Below are 14,746 nucleotides of genomic sequence, written 5' to 3' on the forward strand. Positions count from 1 at the left end.
ACAACAAGCCCTGAAACAACAGTTGTAACATCAAAGCCCTCTGTTGGTACCACAACCACTGAAATACCGTCAGTAACAACTAAGGGAACCACAGCCAAACCTTCAGAAACCACAACATCAGAGGAAACAACAGTGAGTGTTGGGACAACAGCCACACCTAAAGTTACCACTGGCCCAGTTACTTCTTCTACCACAGCTGTAGTTGAAACTACAACCTCAGTGCCAGGTGTAACTACAACAGGCCCTGAAACAACAGTTGTAACATCGAAGCCTTCTGTTGGTACCACAACCACTGAAGTGCCGTCAGTAACAACTAAGGGAACCACAGCCAAACCGACAGAAACCACAACATCGGAGGAAACAACGGTGAGTGTTGGGACAACAGCCCCACCTAAAGTCACCACTGGCCAAGTAACAACCTCTACCACAGCTGTTGTTGAAACAACGACCTCAGTGCCAGGTGTCACAACAACAAGCCCTGAAACAACAGTTGTAACATCAAAGCCCTCTGTTGGTACCACAACCACTGAAGCACCGTCAGTAACAACTGAGGGAACCACAGCCAAACCTTCAGAAACCACAACATCAGAGGAAACAACGGTGAGTGTTGGGACAACAGCCCCACCTAAAGTCACCACTGGCCCAGTTACTTCTTCTACCACAGCTGTAGTTGAAACTACAACCTCAGTGCCAGGTGTCACAACAACAGGCCCTGAAACAACAGTTGTAACATCAAAGCCCTCTGTTGGTACCACAACCACTGAAGTACCATCAGTAACAACTGAGGGAACCACAGCGAAACCTTCAGAAACCACAACATCAGAGGAAACAACAGTAAGCATTGCGACAACAAAACCACCTAAAGAAGTCACCACTGGCCAAGTAACAACCTCTACCACAGCTGTAGTTGAAACTACAACCTCGGTGCCAGGTGTCACAACAACAAGCCCTGAAACAACAGTTGTAACATCAAAGCCTTCTGTTGGTACCTCATCCACTGAAGTGCCGTCAGTAACAACAAGGGGAACCACAGCCACACCTGCAGAAACAACATCAGAAAAAACAACAGTAAGCATTGTGACAACAAAACCACCTAAAGAAGTCACCACTGGCCAAGTAACAACCTCTACCACAGCTGTTGTTGAAACAACGACTTCAGTGCCAGGCGTCACAACAACAAGCCCTGAAACAACAGTTGTAACATCAAAGCCCTCTGTTGGTACCACAACCACTAAAGTACCATCAGTAACAACTGAGGGAACCACAGCCAAACCTTCAGAAACCACAACATCAGAGGAAACAACGGTGAGTGTTGGGACAACAGCCCCACCTAAAGTCACCACTGGCCCAGTTACTTCTTCTACCACAGCTGTAGTTGAAACTACAACCTCAGTGCCAGGTGTCACAACAACAAGCCCTGAAACAACAGTTGTAACATCAAAGCCTTCTGTTGGTACCTCATCCACTGAAGTGCCGTCAGTAACAACAAGGGGAACCACAGCCACACCTGCAGAAACAACATCAGAAAAAACAACAGTAAGCATTGCGACAACAAAACCACCTAAAGAAGTCACCACTGGCCAAGTAACAACCTCTACCACAGCTGTTGTTGAAACAACGACTTCAGTGCCAGGCGTCACAACAACAAGCCCTGAAACAACAGTTGTAACATCAAAGCCCTCTGTTGGTACCACAACCACTAAAGTACTATCAGTAACAACTGAGGGAACCACAGCCAAACCTTCAGAAACCACAACATCAGAGGAAACAACGGTGAGTGTTGGGACAACAGCCCCACCTAAAGTCACCACTGGCCCAGTTACTTCTTCTACCACAGCTGTAATTGAAACTACAACCTCAGTGCCAGGTGTCACAACAACAAGCCCTGAAACAACAGTTGTAACATCAAAGCCTTCTGTTGGTACCTCATCCACTGAAGTGCCGTCAGTAACAACAAGGGGAACCACAGCCACACCTGCAGAAACAACATCAGAAAAAAACAACAGTAAGCATTGCGACAACAAAACCACCTAAAGAAGTCACCACTGGCCAAGTAACAACCTCTACCACAGCTGTTGTTGAAACAACGACTTCAGTGCCAGGCGTCACAACAACAAGCCCTGAAACAACAGTTGTAACATCAAAGCCCTCTGTTGGTACCACAACCACTAAAGTACTATCAGTAACAACTGAGGGAACCACAGCCAAACCTTCAGAAACCACAACATCAGAGGAAACAACGGTGAGTGTTGGGACAACAGCCCCACCTAAAGTCACCACTGGCCCAGTTACTTCTTCTACCACAGCTGTAATTGAAACTACAACCTCAGTGCCAGGTGTCACAACAACAAGCCCTGAAACAACAGTTGTAACATCAAAGCCTTCTGTTGGTACCTCATCCACTGAAGTGCCGTCAGTAACAACAAGGGGAACCACAGCCACACCTGCAGAAACAACATCAGAAAAAACAACAGTAAGCATTGCGACAACAAAACCACCTAAAGAAGTCACCACTGGCCAAGTAACAACCTCTACCACAGCTGTTGTTGAAACAACGACTTCAGTGCCAGGTGTCACAACAAAAGGCCCTGAAACAACAGTTGTAACATCAAAGCCTTCTGTTGGTACCTCATCCACTGAAGTGCCGTCAGTAACAACAAAGGGAACCACAGCCACACCTGCAGAAACAACATCAGAAAAAACAACAGTAAGCATTGCGACAACAAAACCACCTAAAGAAGTCACCACTGGCCAAGTAACAACCTCTACCACAGCTGTTGTTGAAACAACGACTTCAGTGCCAGGTGTCACAACAACAAGCCCTGAAACAACAGTTGTAACATCAAAGCCCTCTGTTGGTACCACAACCACTGAAGTACCGTCAGTAACAACTAAGGGAACCACAGCCAAACCTACAGAAACCACAACATCAGAGGAAACAACAGTGAGTGTTGGGACAACAGCCCCATCTAAAGTCACCACTGGCCCAGTTACTTCTTCTACCACAGCTGTAGTTGAAAGTACAACCTCAGTGCCAGGTGAAACAACAACAGAACCTGAAACAACAGTTGTAACATCGAAGCCTTCTGTTGGTACCACAACCACTGAAGTGCCGTCAGTAACAACTAAGGGAACCACAGCCAAACCGACAGAAACCACAACATCGGAGGAAACAACGGTGAGTGTTGGGACAACAGCCCCACCTAAAGTCACCACTGGCCAAGTAACAACCTCTACCACAGCTGTTGTTGAAACAACGACCTCAGTGCCAGGTGTCACAACAACAAGCCCTGAAACAACAGTTGTAACATCAAAGCCCTCTGTTGGTACCACAACCACTGAAGCACCGTCAGTAACAACTGAGGGAACCACAGCCAAACCTTCAGAAACCACAACATCAGAGGAAACAACGGTGAGTGTTGGGACAACAGCCCCTACCTAAAGTCACCACTGGCCCAGTTACTTCTTCTACCACAGCTGTAGTTGAAACTACAACCTCAGTGCCAGGTGTCACAACAACAGGCCCTGAAACAACAGTTGTTACATCAAAGCCCTCTGTTGGTACCACAACCACTGAAGTACCATCAGTAACAACTGAGGGAACCACAGCGAAACCTTCAGAAACCACAACATCAGAAAAAACAACAGTAAGCATTGCGACAACAAAACCACCTATAGAAGTCACCACTGGCCAAGTAACAACCTCTACCACAGCTGTTGTTGAAACAACGACTTCAGTGCCAGGTGTCACAACAACAAGCCCTGAAACAACAGTTGTAACATCAAAGCCCTCTGTTGGTACCACAACCACTGAAGTACCGTCAGTAACAACTGAGGGAACCACAGCCAAACCTTCAGAAACCACAACATCAGAGGAAACAACGGTGAGTGTTGGGACAACAGCCCCACCTAAAATCACCACTGGCCCAGTTACTTCTTCTACCACAGCTGTAGTTGAAACTACAACCTCAGTGCCAGGTGTCACAACAACAGGCCCTGAAACAACAGTTGTAACATCAAAGCCCTCTGTTGGTACCACAACCACTGAAGTACCGTCAGTAACAACAAGTGGAACCACAGCCACACCTGCAGAAACAACATCAGAAAAAACAACAGTAAGCATTGCGACAACAAAACCACCTAAAGAAGTCACCACTGGCCAAGTAACAACCTCTACCACAGCTATTGTTGAAACAACAACATCAGTGCCAGGTGTCACAACAACAAGCCCTGAAACAACAGTTGTAACATCAAAGCCCTCTGTTGGTACCACAACCACTGAAGTACCATCAGTAACAACTGAGGGAACCACAGCGAAACCTTCAGAAACCACAACATCAGAGGAAACAACAGTAAGCATTGCGACAACAAAACCACCTAAAGAAGTCACCACTGGCCAAGTAACAACCTCTACCACAGCTGTTGTTGAAACAACGACTTCAGTGCCAGGTGTCACAACAACAAGCCCTGAAACAACAGTTGTAACATCAAAGCCCTCTGTTGGTACCACAACCACTGAAGCACCGTCAGTAACAACTAAGGGAACCACAGCCAAACCTATAGAAACCACAATATCAGAAGAAACAACGGTGAGTGTTGGGACAACAGCCCCACCTAAAGTCACCACTGGCCCAGTTACTTCTTCTACCACAGCTGTAGTTGAAACTACAACCTCAGTGCCAGGTGTCACAACAACAAGCCCTGAAACAACAGTTGTAACATCAAAGCCTTCTGTTGGTACCTCATCCACTGAAGTGCCGTCAGTAACAACAAGGGGAACCACAGCCACACCTGCAGAAACAACATCAGAAAAAACAACAGTAAGCATTGTGACAACAAAACCACCTAAAGAAGTCACCACTGGCCAAGTAAAAACCTCTACCACAGCTGTTGTTGAAACAACGACTTCAGTGCCAGGTGTCACAACAACAAGCCCTGAAATAACAGTTGTAACATCAAAGCCCTCTGTTGGTACCACAACCACTAAAGTACCATCAGTAACAACTGAGGGAACCACAGCCAAACCTTCAGAAACCACAACATCAGAGGAAACAACGGTGAGTGTTGGGACAACAGCCCCACCTAAAGTCACCACTGGCCCAGTTACTTCTTCTACCACAGCTGTAGTTGAAACTACAACCTCAGTGCCAGGTGTCACAACAACAAGCCCTGAAACAACAGTTGTAACATCAAAGCCTTCTGTTGGTACCTCATCCACTGAAGTGCCGTCAGTAACAACAAGGGGAACCACAGCCACACCTGCAGAAACAACATCAGAAAAAACAACAGTAAGCATTGCGACAACAAAACCACCTAAAGAAGTCACCACTGGCCAAGTAACAACCTCTACCACAGCTGTTGTTGAAACAACGACTTCAGTGCCAGGTGTCACAACAAAAGGCCGTGAAACAACAGTTGTAACATCAAAGCCTTCTGTTGGTACCTCATCCACTGAAGTGCCGTCAGTAACAACAAAGGGAACCACAGCCACACCTGCAGAAACAACATCAGAAAAAACAACAGTAAGCATTGCGACAACAAAACCACCTATAGAAGTCACCACTGGCCAAGTAACAACCTCTACCACAGCTGTTGTTGAAACAACGACTTCAGTGCCAGGTGTCACAACAACAAGCCCTGAAACAACAGTTGTAACATCAAAGCCCTCTGTTGGTACCACAACCACTGAAGCACCGTCAGTAACAACTGAGGGAACCACAGCCAAACCTTCAGAAACCACAACATCAGAGGAAACAACGGTGAGTGTTGGGACAACAGCCCCACCTAAAATCACCACTGGCCCAGTTACTTCTTCTACCACAGCTGTAGTTGAAAGTACAACCTCAGTGCCAGGTGAAACAACAACAGAACCTGAAACAACAGTTGTAACATCGAAGCCTTCTGTTGGTACCACAACCACTGAAGTGCCGTCAGTAACAACTAAGGGAACCACAGCCAAACCGACAGAAACCACAACATCGGAGGAAAACAACGGTGAGTGTTGGGACAACAGCCCCACCTAAAGTCACCACTGGCCAAGTAACAACCTCTACCACAGCTGTTGTTGAAACAACGACCTCAGTGCCAGGTGTCACAACAACAAGCCCTGAAACAACAGTTGTAACATCAAAGCCCTCTGTTGGTACCACAACCACTGAAGCACCGTCAGTAACAACTGAGGGAACCACAGCCAAACCTTCAGAAACCACAACATCAGAGGAAACAACGGTGAGTGTTGGGACAACAGCCCCACCTAAAGTCACCACTGGCCCAGTTACTTCTTCTACCACAGCTGTAGTTGAAACTACAACCTCAGTGCCAGGTGTCACAACAACAGGCCCTGAAACAACAGTTGTTACATCAAAGCCCTCTGTTGGTACCACAACCACTGAAGTACCATCAGTAACAACTGAGGGAACCACAGCGAAACCTTCAGAAACCACAACATCAGAAAAAACAACAGTAAGCATTGCGACAACAAAACCACCTATAGAAGTCACCACTGGCCAAGTAACAACCTCTACCACAGCTGTTGTTGAAACAACGACTTCAGTGCCAGGTGTCACAACAACAAGCCCTGAAACAACAGTTGTAACATCAAAGCCCTCTGTTGGTACCACAACCACTGAAGTACCGTCAGTAACAACTGAGGGAACCACAGCCAAACCTTCAGAAACCACAACATCAGAGGAAACAACGGTGAGTGTTGGGACAACAGCCCCACCTAAAAGTCACCACTGGCCCAGTTACTTCTTCTACCACAGCTGTAGTTGAAACTACAACCTCAGTGCCAGGTGTCACAACAACAAGCCCTGAAACAACAGTTGTAACATCAAAGCCTTCTGTTGGTACCTACAATCCACTGAAGTGCCGTCAGTAACAACAAGTGGAACCACAGCCACACCTGCAGAAACAACATCAGAAAAAACAACAGTAAGCATTGCTGACAACAAAACCACCTAAAGAAGTCACCACTGGCCAAGTAACAACCTCTACCACAGCTGTTGTTGAAACAACGACTTCAGTGCCAGGTGTCACAACAACAAGCCCTGAAACAACAGTTGTAACATCAAAGCCCTCTGTTGGTACCACAACCACTGAAGCTACCAGTCAGTAACAACTGAGGGAACCACAGCCAAACCTATCAGAAACCACAACATCAGAGGAAACAACGGTGAGTGTTGGGACAACAGCCCCACCTAAAGTCACCACTGGCCCAGTTACTTCTTCTACCACAGCTGTAGTTGAAACTACAACCTCAGTGCCAGGTGTCACAACAACAAGCCCTGAAACAACAGTTGTAACATCAAAGCCTTCTGTTGGTACCTCATCCACTGAAGTGCCGTCAGTAACAACAAGGGTAACCACAGCCACACCTGCAGAAACAACATCAGAAAAAACAACAGTAAGCATTGTGACAACAAAACCACCTAAAGAAGTCACCACTGGCCAAGTAACAACCTCTACCACAGCTGTTGTTGAAACAACGACTTCAGTGCCAGGTGTCACAACAACAAGCCCTGAAACTAACAGTTGTAACATCAAAGCCCTCTGTTGGTACCACAACCACTAAAGTACCATCAGTAACAACTGAGGGAACCACAGCCAAACCTTCAGAAACCACAACATCAGAGGAAACAACGGTGAGTGTTGGGACAACAGCCCCACCTAAAGTCACCACTGGCCCAGTTACTTCTTCTACCACAGCTGTAGTTGAAACTACAACCTCAGTGCCAGGTGTCACAACAACAAGCCCTGAAACAACAGTTGTAACATCAAAGCCTTCTGTTGGTACCTCATCCACTGAAGTGCCGTCAGTAACAACAAGGGGAACCACAGCCACACCTGCAGAAACAACATCAGAAAAAACAACAGTAAGCATTGCGACAACAAAACCACCTAAAGAAGTCACCACTGGCCAAGTAACAACCTCTACCACAGCTGTTGTTGAAACAACGACTTCAGTGCCAGGTGTCACAACAAAAGGCCGTGAAACAACAGTTGTAACATCAAAGCCTTCTGTTGGTACCTCATCCACTGAAGTGCCGTCAGTAACAACAAAGGGAACCACAGCCACACCTGCAGAAACAACATCAGAAAAAACAACAGTAAGCATTGCGACAACAAAACCACCTATAGAAGTCACCACTGGCCAAGTAACAACCTCTACCACAGCTGTTGTTGAAACAACGACTTCAGTGCCAGGTGTCACAACAACAAGCCCTGAAACAACAGTTGTAACATCAAAGCCCTCTGTTGGTACCACAACCACTGAAGCACCGTCAGTAACAACTGAGGGAACCACAGCCAAACCTTCAGAAACCACAACATCAGAGGAAACAACGGTGAGTGTTGGGACAACAGCCCCACCTAAAATCACCACTGGCCCAGTTACTTCTTCTACCACAGCTGTAGTTGAAACTACAACCTCAGTGCCAGGTGTCACAACAACAGGCCCTGAAACAACAGTTGTAACATCAAAGCCCTCTGTTGGTACCACAACCACTGAAGTACCGTCAGTAACAACAAGTGGAACCACAGCCACACCTGCAGAAACAACATCAGAAAAAACAACAGTAAGCATTGCGACAACAAAACCACCTAAAGAAGTCACCACTGGCCAAGTAACAACCTCTACCACAGCTATTGTTGAAACAACAACATCAGTGCCAGGTGTCACAACAACAAGCCCTGAAACAACAGTTGTAACATCAAAGCCCTCTGTTGGTACCACAACCACTGAAGTACCATCAGTAACAACTGAGGGAACCACAGCGAAACCTTCAGAAACCACAACATCAGAGGAAACAACAGTAAGCATTGCGACAACAAAACCACCTAAAGAAGTCACCACTGGCCAAGTAACAACCTCTACCACAGCTGTTGTTGAAACAACGACTTCAGTGCCAGGTGTCACAACAACAAGCCCTGAAACAACAGTTGTAACATCAAAGCCCTCTGTTGGTACCACAACCACTAAAGTACCATCAGTAACAACTGAGGGAACCACAGCCCAACCTTCAGAAACCACAACATTAGAGGAAACAACGGTGAGTGTTGGGACAACAGCCCCACCTAAAGTCACCACTGGCCCAGTTACTTCTTCTACCACAGCTGTAGTTGAAACTACAACCTCAGTGCCAGGTGTCACAACAACAAGCCCTGAAACAACAGTTGTAACATCAAAGCCTTCTGTTGGTACCTCATCCACTGAAGTGCCGTCAGTAACAACAAGGGGAACCACAGCCACACCTGCAGAAACAACATCAGAAAAAACAACAGTAAGCATTGTGACAACAAAACCACCTAAAGAAGTCACCACTGGCCAAGTAACAACCTCTACCACAGCTGTTGTTGAAACAACGACTTCAGTGCCAGGTGTCACAACAACAAGCCCTGAAACAACAGTTGTAACATCAAAGCCCTCTGTTGGTACCACAACCACTAAAGTACCATCAGTAACAACTGAGGGAACCACAGCCAAACCTTCAGAAACCACAACATCAGAGGAAACAACGGTGAGTGTTGGGACAACAGCCCCACCTAAAGTCACCACTGGCCCAGTTACTTCTTCTACCACAGCTGTAGTTGAAACTACAACCTCAGTGCCAGGTGTCACAACAACAAGCCCTGAAACAACAGTTGTAACATCAAAGCCTTCTGTTGGTACCTCATCCACTGAATTGCCGTCAGTAACAACAAGGGGAACCACAGCCACACCTGCAGAAACAACATCAGAAAAACCAACAGTAAGCATTGCGACAACAAAACCACCTAAAGAAGTCACCACTGGCCAAGTAACAACCTCTACCACAGCTGTTGTTGAAACAACGACTTCAGTGCCAGGCGTCACAACAACAAGCCCTGAAACAACAGTTGTAACATCAAAGCCCTCTGTTGGTACCACAACCACTAAAGTATCATCAGTAACAACTGAGGGAACCACAGCCAAACCTTCAGAAACCACAACATCAGAGGAAACAACGGTGAGTGTTGGGACAACAGCCCCACCTAAAGTCACCACTGGCCCAGTTACTTCTTCTACCACAGCTGTAGTTGAAACTACAACCTCAGTGCCAGGTGTCACAACAACAAGCCCTGAAACAACAGTTGTAACATCAAAGCCTTCTGTTGGTACCTCATCCACTGAAGTGCCGTCAGTAACAACAAGGGGAACCACAGCCACACCTGCAGAAACAACATCAGAAAAAACAACAGTAAGCATTGCGACAACAAAACCACCTAAAGAAGTCACCACTGGCCAAGTAACAACCTCTACCACAGCTGTTGTTGAAACAACGACTTCAGTACCAGGTGTCACAACAACAAGCCCTGAAACAACAGTTGTAACATCAAAGCCCTCTGTTGGTACCACAACCACTAAAGTACCATCAGTAACAACTGAGGGAACCACAGCCAAACCTTCAGAAACCACAACATCAGAGGAAACAACGGTGAGTGTTGGGACAACAGCCCCACCTAAAGTCACCACTGGCCCAGTTACTTCTTCTACCACAGCTGTAGTTGAAACTACAACCTCAGTGCCAGGTGTCACAACAACAAGCCCTGAAACAACAGTTGTAACATCAAAGCCTTCTGTTGGTACCTCATCCACTGAAGTGCCGTCAGTAACAACAAGGGGAACCACAGCCACACCTGCAGAAACAACATCAGAAAAAACAACAGTAAGCATTGCGACAACAAAACCACCTAAAGAAGTCACCACTGGCCAAGTAACAACCTCTACCACAGCTGTTGTTGAAACAACGACTTCAGTGCCAGGCGTCACAACAACAAGCCCTGAAACAACAGTTGTAACATCAAAGCCCTCTGTTGGTACCACAACCACTAAAGTACCATCAGTAACAACTGAGGGAACCACAGCCAAACCTTCAGAAACCACAACATCAGAGGAAACAACGGTGAGTGTTGGGACAACAGCCCCACCTAAAGTCACCACTGGCCCAGTTACTTCTTCTACCACAGCTGTAGTTGAAACTACAACCTCAGTGCCAGGTGTCACAACAACAAGGCCCTGAAACAACAGTTGTAACATCAAAGCCCTTCTGTTGGTACCATCATCCACTGAAGTAGCCGTCAGTAACAACAAGTGGAACCACAGCCACACCTGCAGAAACAACATCAGAAAAAACAACAGTAAGCATTGCGACAACAAAACCACCTAAAGAAGTCACCACTGGCCAAGTAACAACCTCTACCACAGCTGTTGTTGAAACAACGACTTCAGTGCCAGGCGTCACAACAACAAGCCCTGAAACAACAGTTGTAACATCAAAGCCCTCTGTTGGTACCACAACCACTAAAGTACCATCAGTAACAACTGAGGGAACCACAGCCAAACCTTCAGAAACCACAACATCAGAGGAAACAACGGTGAGTGTTGGGACAACAGCCCCACCTAAAGTCACCACTGGCCCAGTTACTTCTTCTACCACAGCTGTAGTTGAAACTACAACCTCAGTGCCAGGTGTCACAACAACAAGCCCTGAAACAACAGTTGTAACATCAAAGCCTTCTGTTGGTACCTCATCCACTGAAGTGCCGTCAGTAACAACAAGGGGAACCACAGCCACACCTGCAGAAACAACATCAGAAAAAACAACAGTAAGCATTGCGACAACAAAACCACCTAAAGAAGTCACCACTGGCCAAGTAACAACCTCTACCACAGCTGTTGTTGAAACAACGACTTCAGTGCCAGGTGTCACAACAACAAGCCCTGAAACAACAGTTGTAACATCAAAGCCCTCTGTTGGTACCACAACCACTAAAGTACCATCAGTAACAACTGAGGGAACCACAGCCAAACCTTCAGAAACCACAACATCAGAGGAAACAACGGTGAGTGTTGGGACAACAGCCCCACCTAAAGTCACCACTGGCCCAGTTACTTCTTCTACCACAGCTGTAGTTGAAACTACAACCTCAGTGCCAGGTGTCACAACAACAAGCCCTGAAACAACAGTTGTAACATCAAAGCCTTCTGTTGGTACCTCATCCACTGAAGTGCCGTCAGTAACAACAAGGGGAACCACAGCCACACCTGCAGAAACAACATCAGAAAAAACAACAGTTAAGCATTGCGACAACAAAACCACCTAAAGAAGTCACCACTGGCCAAGTAACAACCTCTACCACAGCTGTTGTTGAAACAACGACTTCAGTGCCAGGCGTCACAACAACAAGCCCTGAAACAACAGTTGTAACATCAAAGCCCTCTGTTGGTACCACAACCACTGAAGTACCATCAGTAACAACTGAGGGAACCACAGCCAAACCTTCAGAAACCACAACATCAGAGGAAACAACGGTGAGTGTTGGGACAACAGCCCCACCTAAAGTCACCACTGGCCCAGTTACTTCTTCTACCACAGCTGTAGTTGAAACTACAACCTCAGTGCCAGGTGTCACAACAACAAGCCCTGAAACAACAGTTGTAACATCAAAGCCTTCTGTTGGTACCTCATCCACTGAAGTGCCGTCAGTAACAACAAGGGGAACCACAGCCACACCTGCAGAAACAACATCAGAAAAAACAACAGTTAGCATTGCGACAACAAAACCACCTAAAGAAGTCACCACTGGCCAAGTAACAACCTCTACCACAGCTGTTGTTGAAACAACGACTTCAGTGCCAGGCGTCACAACAACAAGCCCTGAAACAACAGTTGTAACATCAAAGCCCTCTGTTGGTACCACAACCACTGAAAGTACCATCAGTAACAACTGAGGGAACCACAGCCAAACCTTCAGAAACCACAACATCAGAGGAAACAACGGTGAGTGTTGGGACAACAGCCCCACCTAAAGTCACCACTGGCCCAGGTACTTCTTCTACCACAGCTGTAGTTGAAACTACAACCTCAGTGCCAGGTGTCACAACAACAAGCCCTGAAACAACAGTTGTAACATCAAAGCCTTCTGTTGGTACCTCATCCACTGAAGTGCCGTCAGTAACAACAAGGGGAACCACAGCCACACCTGCAGAAACAACATCAGAAAAAACAACAGTAAGCATTGCGACAACAAAACCACCTAAAGAAGTCACCACTGGCCAAGTAACAACCTCTACCACAGCTGTTGTTGAAACAACGACTTCAGTGCCAGGCGTCACAACAACAAGCCCTGAAACAACAGTTGTAACATCAAAGCCCTCTGTTGGTACCACAACCACTGAAGTACCATCAGTAACAACTGAGGGAACCACAGCCAAACCTTCAGAAACCACAACATCAGAGGAAACAACGGTGAGTGTTGGGACAACAGCCCCACCTAAAGTCACCACTGGCCCAGTTACTTCTTCTACCATCAGCTGTAGTTGAAACTACAACCTCAGTGCCAGGTGTCACAACAACAGGCCCTGAAACAACAGTTGTAACATCAAAGCCCTCTGTTGGTACCACAACCACTGAAGTACCGTCAGTAACAACAAGTGGAACCACAGCCACACCTGCAGAAACAACATCAGAAAAAACAACAGTAAGCATTGCGACAACAATACCACCTATAGAAGTCACCACTGGCCAAGTAACAACCTCTACCACAGCTGTTGTTGAAACAACGACTTCAGTACCAGGTGTCACAACAACAAGCCCTGAAACAACAGTTGTAACATCAAAGCCCTCTGTTGGTACCACAACCACTGAAGTACCATCAGTAACAACTGAGGGAACCACAGCCAAACCTTCAGAAACCACAACATCAGAGGAAACAACGGTGAGTGTTGGGACAACAGCCCCACCTAAAGTCACCACTGGCCCAGTTACTTCTTCTACCACAGCTGTAGTTGAAACTACAACCTCAGTGCCAGGTGTCACAACAACAGGCCCTGAAACAACAGTTGTAACATCAAAGCCCTCTGTTGGTACCACAACCACTGAAGTACCGTCAGTAACAACAAGTGGAACCACAGCCACACCTGCAGAAACAACATCAGAAAAAACAACAGTTAGCATTGCGACAACAAAACCACCTAAAGAAGTCACCACTGGCCAAGTAACAACCTCTACCACAGCTGTTGTTGAAACAACGACTTCAGTGCCAGGCGTCACAACAACAAGCCCTGAAACAACAGTTGTAACATCAAAGCCCTCTGTTGGTACCACAACCACTGAAGTACCATCAGTAACAACTGAGGGAACCACAGCCAAACCTTCAGAAACCACAACATCAGAGGAAACAACGGTGAGTGTTGGGACAACAGCCCCACCTAAAGTCACCACTGGCCCAGTTACTTCTTCTACCACAGCTGTAGTTGAAACTACAACCTCAGTGCCAGGTGTCACAACAACAAGCCCTGAAACAACAGTTGTAACATCAAAGCCTTCTGTTGGTACCTCAATCCACTGAAGTACCGTCAGTAACAACAAGTGGAACCACAGCCACACCTGCAGAAACAACATCAGAAAAAACAACAGTAAGCATTGCGACAACAAACCACCTAAAGTCACCACTGGCCAAGTAACAACCTCTACCACAGCTGTTGTTGAAACAACGACTTCAGTACCAGGTGTCACAACAACAAGCCCTGAAACAACAGTTGTAACATCAAAGCCCTCTGTTGGTACCACAACCACTAAAGTACCATCAGTAACAACTGAGGGAACCACAGCCAAACCTTCAGAAACCACAACATCAGAGGAAACAACGGTGAGTGTTGGGACAACAGCCCCACCTAAAGTCACCACTGGCCCAGTTACTTCTTCTACCACAGCTGTAGTTGAAA

The 14,746-nt window shown here is 46.6% G+C and overlaps 1 protein-coding gene across 1 annotated transcript in view; it reads left to right on the top strand.

Annotated features, from left to right (window-relative positions):
• The window catches only part of LOC119478918 (mucin-2-like), a 58,276-nt gene that overhangs the window by 15,607 nt on the left and 27,923 nt on the right, over nucleotides 1–14,746 (top strand). Inside the window, exon 22 of the mRNA XM_037753998.1 lies at nucleotides 197–366. Within this exon, the coding sequence (XP_037609926.1) occupies nucleotides 197–366 (170 nt within the window). The remainder of the gene's footprint in view (nucleotides 1–196; nucleotides 367–14,746) is intronic.

This window comes from Sebastes umbrosus, chromosome 2, assembly GCF_015220745.1.
Source record: "Sebastes umbrosus isolate fSebUmb1 chromosome 2, fSebUmb1.pri, whole genome shotgun sequence".
Taxonomy (NCBI): domain Eukaryota; kingdom Metazoa; phylum Chordata; class Actinopteri; order Perciformes; family Sebastidae; genus Sebastes; species Sebastes umbrosus.